The sequence below is a fragment of the Palaemon carinicauda genome, chromosome 3 (genome assembly GCF_036898095.1).
Source record: "Palaemon carinicauda isolate YSFRI2023 chromosome 3, ASM3689809v2, whole genome shotgun sequence".
NCBI classification, from domain to species: domain Eukaryota; kingdom Metazoa; phylum Arthropoda; class Malacostraca; order Decapoda; family Palaemonidae; genus Palaemon; species Palaemon carinicauda.
In genome coordinates, this window is record NC_090727.1 from 142,579,202 (window position 1) to 142,589,459 (window position 10,258).

The window sequence follows — 10,258 nt, forward strand, 5'->3', positions numbered from 1 at the left end:
TAGTAACAAATTGATTAAGATTATGGAAATTTTTCATCTGTTTAAAGCTATACAATACATTACTTGTTTATAAAAAACAAGTTTTGATTACTGAATAAACAAGTTTGTGATACCGTTGATTCGATCTATGCTGGTTAATCTTTTTTATTTTTTTAATTATTTTTTATTTTTCTTTTATTACCTTCTACGTACTCCTTACGTTCAAGCTATTAATTGTTAGCTTGGTTTTATAATTTTACCAGGAAATTGCTTATGGGAGTCTCAAATGGGTGATGGGAGCTGGTCTTCACCAACATCATAGTGTTGCATCGAATACAGTTTTCAAATACACTATTACATTCAAATTTATTTTGTATTTGGCCTCGGGCTTTAATTTTTTACTTGTAAATAACTATTTGTGTTTTGACTTTTAAACAGTAAATAATTTTTGATTTCAAAAGGGAATACCCAGTCATCTTTATTTTTGTTTAGTTAATTTTGTCACAAAATATTGTTCATCCAAGTTTCCTTTTTATTGGCTAATTTGATGTTGAAGGAAGATGCTTAAAACCTATCTAGTGTATTCTGAAATGTTCAATGAAAAAATACAATACACTCGAATAGTGTTAGTTAAAACTATTTAACATATTCCTAAAAAGAAACAGTACTCACCTTAAACAGAAAATTAGTCAAATAAGCTCTTTTTATTTTACATCATTGAATCTGAAAAATCATTCCTTACCGTCTTTCAAAATATGGAAAGGGGGCGTCTTCTTGAAGAGTCCTTTCCCAGGGGCGTGGACATTCAGTTTCCGCCAGGCATAGGTGACGCCCGCAGCGGGGTCCACTGCCGGTGCTGAGCCCTTACTGAAGGACTTGGCTTCCATCTCCATTTGCTCCATTGTCTGTTGGGAAAGTGTGAAAATTACTACACATAATATACATATTTTTAGTGTGTATATTTATATTATAATTATTATTACTTGCTAAGCTACAGCCCTAGTCGGAAAAAAGCATGATACAATAAGCCCAAGGGCTCCAAGAGGGAAAATAGGCCTGTGAGGAAAGGAAATAAGTGTGCCTGAATGTACCCTCGAGCAAGATAACATTTATATTATTATAATTATTATTACTTGCTAAGCTACAACCCTAGTCGGAAAAAGCAGGATGCAATAAGCCCAGGGGCTCCAAGAGGGAAAATAGCCCAGTGAGGAAAGGAAATAAGTGTGCCTGAATGTACCCTCGAGCAAGATAACTCTAAGCAAAGATAGTAGAAGACCACGGTATAGATGCTATGGCACTACTTAAGACTAGAGAACAGTGGTGTCATTTTGGGGTGTCCTGCTTACTAAGCTAGAATCTGTGTATATTTATGTACATATATATATATGTATATGTTTATTTGCACACACACACATATATATTATATATATATATATATATATATACATATATATATTTATATATATATATATATATATATATATATACGTGTGTGTGTGTGTTTATATATATATATATATATATATATATATATATATATATATGTGTGTGTGTGTGTGTGTGTTTATGTGTGTGTTTATGTGTGTGTTTATTTGTTTTACCCGATACGCTTTGTTCTCTTTTAGAGCTGGCGTCGCCTTGGCTTCAACCTTCATGCTTTTCAGCAAGACTTGTGGGACCATTTGCCAGCCTTAACGCCATTTCTCTTGAATCTAGCATGCTTTAGAGCCCATTCAAAACTTAGGGGATGCAAACCACAAAACTAGCAAACGTGAACCAAAAACTAGATTATATACTATCTATGGGTAAAATAGGTATTTGTCTTTAAGCTAATAAAGCTTACATATAACAGCTTAATTTGATTGATTGTCTGATTTGTAGGTAGAATTCTTAATTTATTTTGAAACCTTGATTGGATTTGAGTATTAATTCAGTTGGAATCTACTTAATAGGTATGTTAATGGCTTGCCTCTGAAGGGGTTCTTCAGATGCTTAGAGGCCATGCTATCTTAAGCCTGGCCTAATCTTTGAGACAGATGACCCGATGCCCAGACATTCTTTGGTGTTGTGTATAGTACCTAGGGTCACTTTCATTTAACATGTTTTTTCATTCGTAAAGTCCTTGATAGAGGTATCAAAACTTCATCAATTTGCAAGTTTGTCTTTTGGTGAAAAATTATTATTTATTAGTGTGACCGAGAATTGATTATTGATTAAATCTTATCACTTTGTTAAGATTTAATGCATTTTCTTGTGTTGATTTTCAAAAACATATTTGGAATAGTTATGATTGATAATAAAGTAGATTTATAGCGGTTCTCTAACATAAGATTGCATAAGGTACCGTAATAGCTTTTCGACTTTGGTACTTTCACGATCGGACGAATGTCTTATCAGGTAAATCATAAACCTTGAACGCAGGTTTATCAGTACCAAGAGTGCCTTGTTAACCTATTTATTAATGTGACTGTTATTGTAGCTTAATTAGTAATAATAATAATGATAATAATAGTAATAATGATAATAATTATAACAATAATAATTATAATAATATTGACAACAACAACAACAATAATAATAATAATGATGATAATGATATCGTTGATGAACTGTAGGTGGTAAGAGAAATTAATTTAAGGCAATACAGAAAAATCTATTGATGTGAATGCCATAGATATTTTTGTTAGCCATCTTCATATATTTTGTGTTAGCCTTCTTCATTATTGACTTGGAAAAGTTACGGTATAAATATTGTTGAATTTAAAAAGAAAAAGATAATTTTTAGTTTCCTGCATGGAAAAATTACGGTAAATTTATTGCTGAATTAAAAAAGAAAACAGGTATTTTTTTAGTCCCCTTCATGGAAAAATTAATGAAAAAATATTGCTGAATTTAAAAAATATAATTTGATTAAATCTCCCTCATGGAAAAATTACGGTAAAAATATTGCTGAATTTAAAAAACAAATATTTTTTTAGTACTTTTCATGGAAAAACTACCGTAAAAAATATTGCTGAATTTAAAAAAACAATTTTTTAGTTTCCACGGAAAAACTACGGTAAAAATGTTGCTGAGTTTAAAAAACAAATAATATTTTAGTCTTCTTCATGGAAAATCTATGGTAAAAATGTTGCTGAATTAAATAAAAACCAGATAATTTTTTAGTCCATGGAAAAAATACGAATAAAAATATTGCTGAATTAAAAACAAACCAATGTTTTAAGTCTCCTTCACAACTTGAATCGAAAAATATGAGGTGAAAAAATATTACTGAATTTCAAAAAGTTCCAACAGTATCATTAAACCTCGATTCACTCTCATTTGTGGTATCAATGATGTTTATCAAAACGAAATGTCATCGTCACCATGAGTTGCAAAGTTGATAATGTGGTCTCTTATCGTTGGACTCATGTAACAAAGATTAGCTGAAGCAGTCATCACTGGATTAGCGCTCTGTCGGAGGTTGAATTATTGACTCTGGGGAATGCTATCTTTTATAGGGATTCTGTAACAGTAACCTCAGAAATGGGAGTAATAAAGATATACCTTTTACCTAATAGCCATGCGGCGCGTATCTGTTGATAGTTACTAGTAAGTAAATAGGTTTTTGCCTTCGCCAAAATATGTATTCACCCGTCATCGCTTATTTATTTGTTTGTTTGGGAGCAACTTTACACAAAAACTAATGTACCGATTTTGACCAAACTTGGTAGGCATGTTGGGTGTGATCTAAGGAAGAATCTGCAATATTTTGGATAAAGTACATCAGAGTACAAGTGCGCAGTATTGCTTTGAAAATAATGGCAATGTTCAGTAAATGGCAAATATTTTGTTAGTTAATTGTTTGTTTGCAAACAACATTACACCAAAACTACTGAACCAATTTCAACGAAACTTGGTGGACACGTGAGGTATGACCCAAGAAAAACTCCATTAGATTTTGAAGAAAATACATTTAAGTACAAGTACGCAGTAGAGTTAAAGAGCAAAATAAGACTGCTTGGCGTGGCGAAGGTATGCTCTCTACTGAGTGCCCCTCTAGTTACATACAGTGAATTGAGTGTAATTTCATTTATTACATATGTGATGTATACCAACAAATAAATCTATATAGTTATATGTGTATGCACATGCATCTTTTTTTATTTTTCTGATAAAAGCTTCTTTCCTCGCGCTGTAATGTCTTTTATAGTTGCAAGTAACTCACACGTTGGAAGGTTTGGCTCTGTCGTAACAATTAAGCGATACGAAAAGGCACACCCATTTCCATTCTGGACGTCATCATGCGTCATAACTTGCCATACGTATATAATGTATGTTTATATGTAATATATACAGTATACATACTTACATACACATATATATAAATATATATATATATATATATATATATATATATATATGTATGTATGTATGTATGTATGTGTATATATATATATATATATATATATATATATTTATATATACACATATATATATATATATATATATATATATATAAATATATATATATATATATATATATATATATATATATATATATATATATATATATATACTGTATATACATATATATATGTATGCATATATATATATATGTATATATATATATATACATACATATATATATGTATGTATGTATATATATATATGTATATATATATATATATATATATATATATATATATATATATATATATATATATATATATGTATGTGTCTTAACCATTTGACAGGGTACATTGTAAAAAAAATAATTTATCACTGCCACACTCTTAACTACTCGATTACGCATGTAACCCCAGTACGTTTCTTACCATGTAAACCTCTGCCTTTAGTATTTACAGCCCAGTTTTTCATCTTTAATCTCTACTATGTTTTCTACATTATGTATGATGTAGGGAAGTGTATGAATAGTTTAATGGCAGGGGTTTTAATGAGAGAGAGAGAGAGAGAGAGAGAGAGAGAGAGAGAGAGAGAGAGAGAGAGAGAGAGAGAGAGAGAGAGAGAGAGCATTTGGAATGGAGAAATAGGTAAGTTGATATAGGTAACTAGGAGTGGTGTTAACCTATGCTATCCTAATCTACTGTAGATGTTGAGGAATAGAGCGGGATTAAGGGTATTAGACTATGGGTAGTAGGAAATGGGTACGTATTGCATTTAGAAAAGAAAAAGAAGTAACATTAATGGTATTGAGTACTAGCTGCTGGGTAGGGAACGGAGAATGTTTTTCTTAATTCAATTGCCAATGCAGTTTGGGGAAATGGTGGATATTAAGAAACTTGCCTCGTAAACTTCAGAGGTGTGTGTGTGTGTATTTTAATACATTTAAGTCAACCCCAAAGCAGGGATTGACTCTAGAGAAAAATAATATGCCGGTCACTGGCACATTCATACTTTAACTTCTGAATCCTGGACGAGCTTCTTATGTAATGAAATTAGGTAACATGAATCGACTCGTTCACTTACACATAAGGCTCATTAGCAGTACGTCTAACCCCTATATATATATATATATATATATATATATATATATATATATATATACACATATATTTACACACATATATAAAGAATTAAGATAAAATTCCTTATCTATTGACAGGATTTGGATAAGACGTTCCACAATCGTGTATATATATATATATATATATATATATATATATATATATATATATATATATATATATATATATATATATGCAAACCCTGTCAACAGATAAGGAATTCTATCTTAATGTCTAACGAGTAATTATAAGAAATTTACATATAAGTAAAAAACAACTTGAAAAACTTACCAAATAATCTCAGGTCCTAATAGACCTCCGTAAGAAATTCAATTGCAATTTAGATACGACCTTTTAGCATTTTAGTCGGGCGAACTTTATTGAATAGACTTAACTTCCCACTCGATATTCTTCAACTGAGGTTACACGTTGAAGCCGAGTTTCGTAAAAGCTCTCCTACCAATCTTATCATTCCAGGTCTATCAGTCGATATTTTAAGATTACTACATTATTGGTTATCTAAGCAGTTTTTTGTTCAAGCAAGGTTGATTGGAAAGTCACGTTGTGTTTTTCTTTTTATCGTTTTGTAAGGTATGTAAGACGAATTGATAGCTGTTGCACTAATTGTTTTATAATGTGGATGTTTTATTGCTTTTATTGTGCAATATTGGAAATTCATTGCATATTAATATGTAAGACGAATTGATAGCTGTTGCACTAATTGTTTTATAATGTGGATGTTTTATTGCTTTTATTCTGCAATATTGGAAATTCATTACATATTAATATCTTGATATTAAAGTGCTGTTATTATTATTATGATTATTATTATTACAAAGTAAGCTACAACCCTAGTTGGAAAAGCAGGATGCTATAAGCCCAAGGACTCCAACAGGGGAAAAATGGCCCAGCCAGGAAAGGAAATAAAAAAGCTACAATGAATAATTAAAGGAAGATATTTTAAGAAAAGTGACAACATTAAAATAGATCTTTCATATATAAACTATAAATACTTCAAAAATAAGAGGATGAGAATTAAGATAGAGTAGTGTGCTCGAGTGTACCCTCAAGCAAGAGAACTTTACCCCAAGACAATAGAAGACTATAATACAGAGGCTATAGCACTACCCAAGACTAATGAACGATGGTTTGGTTTTGGATTGTCCTTCTCCTAGAAGAGCTGCTTGCCATAGCTTTAGTCTCTCTTCTACACCTACCAAGAGGAAATTAGCCACTGAACAACTACAGAGTGAAGAAGAACTGTTTGGTAACCTCAGTGTTGTCAGGTGTATGAGGACAGAGGAATAGGCCAGACTATTCAGTGTATGTGTAGGCAAAAGGAAATGAACCGTAACTGGAGAGAGGGATCCAATGTAGTACTGTCTGGCCAGTCTAAGGTAGTATCTCAGAGGGTGACTGGTGCCTTGGCCAACCTACTAAATAAGCAAAATTGTTTGGGAGTGCGTTTTCGTAAAATGTCCAAACTTTGACAACACCATAAAACAAACATTTTAATTAGTAAAATGAATGATGTGCAGAAGTATCGACAGTCATATTTTTGGATTTACATGAAATTTCCATATTTTAAGTTTAACCTTAGATTCTATTAATACTTTCTTCAATGCCCATAACCGCACAGTCGTCCAAGGGTGTGGGATAGACCACACACTCCTTTTTCTTATTTTGTTTGAAGTTCCAAGAAAATAGATGGGAACAGAAAAATTGTAAGGACAGGGTGGGATGAAATGGATTGAAATTATAAAATAGAAAACAAGAGATCGGAAGAAAAGAACAAAAAGAAGAGGAACTATGTGAATGATAAGAAAACAAAACAAATTGTGTTCTCTGAAATATGGTTACATAATTATGCTCTATGTGGAATCGAACATCGGATAATTCTTCGGCCTAAGGAGTAATAGGGTACTCATGGTGGATCCCTGGTCTATGGACGATGGTTGAGGCAAGGCCGTCTCCAGTATTTGAGACGGCCTTGGCTGAGGTCACCAATCAGAGCACGCTCAACTTAGTACCTTGGCCTATTCGTATTCTATGAGTCAAAATGATGGTTATTCATTATATTTATTAGCCTTTTTGTTATTTGGGAGCTGAGTGCAGACCCTTTAAACTTCGTACCAGTAACTCATATAATATCGTGTTACTATTTCATGTTTTATCTTCATATTTTTCTTTGTAGATAAGAAGTGTAAAGTTTTTAAAACCATCAAAGTATATTTTAGGGACCAGTTCGATTTAGCATAAAGAAACCACTTGCTGTTTACTATCATCTTTTGTACAAGAAATGGAGGTATGCAGACGACCAAACAAAGTCGATGGCTTCTAGCCTAATTTCGTCATATCACAGATGACGCAACATGTAACTGTAGATTTAGAATATTACTCATCGCTTTCACTAACAGACTAGGGATAAAAAAAAAACCTTATCAAGTAGCGTCATGAGAATGGAATGTCTTTTTGAAATTGTGTTGCTAAAGAACAACCACGGTAATGTTCATAATTATGGCGAAGGTTCTCTGGATTTTGATCTTGGCCACGATCATTGGTTGAAGAATAGTAACCACTTGCATAAGGAAAAGGTTAGCTAAGCTTTTTCTATATTGTGCAGAATAATTCACACAGATTACTGTACCTGTAAGACTGTGCTTCGATATAACGTTTAATTTAGAGATATTTGCTGTTCTTGGGACAGCGACAGTGCCCTAGAGACTGGTGACAGTGACAGTGCCCTAGAGACTGGTGACAGTGACAGTGCCCTAGTGACTGGTGACAGTGACAGTGCCCTAGCGACTGGTGACAGTGACAGTGCCCTAGCGACTGGTGACAGTGACAGTGCCGTAGAGACTGGTGACAGTGACAGTGCCCTAGAGACTGGTGACAGTGACAGGGCCCTAGAGATTGGGGACAGTGACAGTGCCCTAGAGACTGGGGAAAGGGACAGTGCCCTAGAGACTGGTGACAGTGGCAGTGCCCTAGCGACTGGTGACAGTGACAGTGCCCTAGAGACTGGTGACAGTGACAGTGCCCTAGCGACTGGTGACAGTGACAGTGCCCTAGCGACTGGTGACAGTGACAGTGCCCTAGCGACTGGTGACAGTGACAGTGCCCTAGAGACTGGGGAAAGGGACAGTGCCCTAGAGACTGGGGAAAGTGACAGTGTCCTAGAGACTGGGGACAGTGACAGTGCCCTAGAGACTGGTGACAGTGACAGTGCCCTAGAGACTGGGGAAAGGGACAGTGCCCTAGAGACTGGGGAAAGGGACAGTGCCCTAGAGACTGGGGACAGTGACAGGGCCCTAGAGACTGGTGACAGTGACAGTGCCCTAGAGATTGGGGAAAGGGACAGTGTCCTAGAGACTGTGGACAGTGACAGTACCCTAGAGACTGGTGACAGTGACAGTGCCCTAGAAACTGGTGACAGTGACGGTGCCGTAGAGACTGGTGACAGTGACAGTGCCCTAGAAACTGGTGACAGTAACAGTGCCCTAGAGACTGGTGACAGGGCCCTAGAGACTGGTGACAGTGACAGTGCCCTAGAGATTGGGGACAGTGACAGTGCCGTAGAGACTGGTGACAGTGACAGTGCCCTAGAGACTGGGGAAAGGGACAGTGCCCTAGAGACTGTGGACAGTGACAGTACCCTAGAGACTGGGGACAGTGACAGTGCCCTAGAGACTGGTGACAGTGACAGTGCCCTAGAGACTGGGGAAAGGGACAGTGCCCTAGAGACTGGGGAAAGGGACAGTGCCCTAGAGACTGGGGACAGTGACAGGGCCCTAGAGACTGGTGACAGTGACAGTGCCCTAGAGATTGGGGAAAGGGACAGTGTCATAGAGACTGGGGACAGTGACAGTACCCTAGAGACTGGTGACAGTGACAGTGCCCTAGAAACTGGTGACAGTGACGGTGCCGTAGAGACTGGTGACAGTGACAGTGCCCTAGAAACTGGTGACAGTAACAGTGCCCTAGAGACTGGTGACAGTGCCCTAGAGACTGGTGACAGTGACGGTGCCCTAGAGATTGGTGACAGTGACAGTGCCCTAGAGACTGGTGACAGTGACGGTGCCCTAGAGACTGGGGAAAGTGATAGTGTTGTAGAGACTGGGGACAGTGACTGTGCCCTAGAAACTGGTGACAGTGACATTACCCTAGAGACTGACCGTATATACATATGTCAGCGTCCAAGCCTCGTCTCCTTCCAAGGTAGGACCAGAGAGGGCCAAGCAATGGCTTCTGATGACTCAACTGGAAACCTTTAGGCTCCCCCAAACCCTCCATCCTTAGCTCACAAGGATGGTGAGGTTGCAGACGCTACAAGAAACTATCGAGCCTGAGCTGGTCCCGAACCCTAGTCCAGTAGATCGCTAGGCAGGGAAGAGAATATGAGGAGAAAAAGTTTTTGTTTACATTTATTCACTTCATTTATTTCCACCTTTTAATGAAAAACGTCACGGAGTTCTAATGAGTAACAGGATTATTATTATTATTATTATTATTATTATTATTATTATTATTATTATTATTATTACAAGCTTAACTACAACCCTAGTTGGAAAAGCAGGATGCTATAAGCTCAAGGACTTTAACAGGGGAAAATAGTACAGTGAGGAGAGGAAATAAGGAAATAAATAAACTACAAGAAAAGCTATTAATAATCAAAATAAAATATTTCAAGAACAACAACAACATTAAATTGGATCTTTTCTTATATAAAATATGAAAAAATCAAGTAACAAGAGGAAGGAAACCAATAT

General features: G+C 35.6%; 2 protein-coding genes across 4 annotated transcripts in view; one reads left to right on the forward strand and one right to left on the reverse strand.

The window, feature by feature from the left end:
- LOC137638584 (protein white-like) overlaps positions 1 to 10,258 on the reverse strand; it is a 48,923-nt gene that overhangs the window by 31,493 nt on the left and 7,172 nt on the right. The window contains exons 1-2 of one of the 2 annotated variants that reach the window (XM_068370775.1): positions 5,781 to 5,935; positions 722 to 884 (exon numbers count right to left, since the gene is read on the reverse strand). In XM_068370775.1, coding sequence (XP_068226876.1) covers positions 722 to 881 — 160 coding nt within the window. In that variant the 5' untranslated portion in view covers positions 882 to 884; positions 5,781 to 5,935. Of the gene's footprint in view, positions 1 to 721; positions 885 to 5,780; positions 5,936 to 10,258 lie in introns of those variants that run through there. The other variant, XM_068370774.1, reaches the window with a different exon arrangement.
- The window catches only part of LOC137638583 (uncharacterized), a 244,971-nt gene that overhangs the window by 5,118 nt on the left and 229,595 nt on the right, over positions 1 to 10,258 (forward strand). The gene's annotated exons all lie outside the window — the stretch shown is intronic.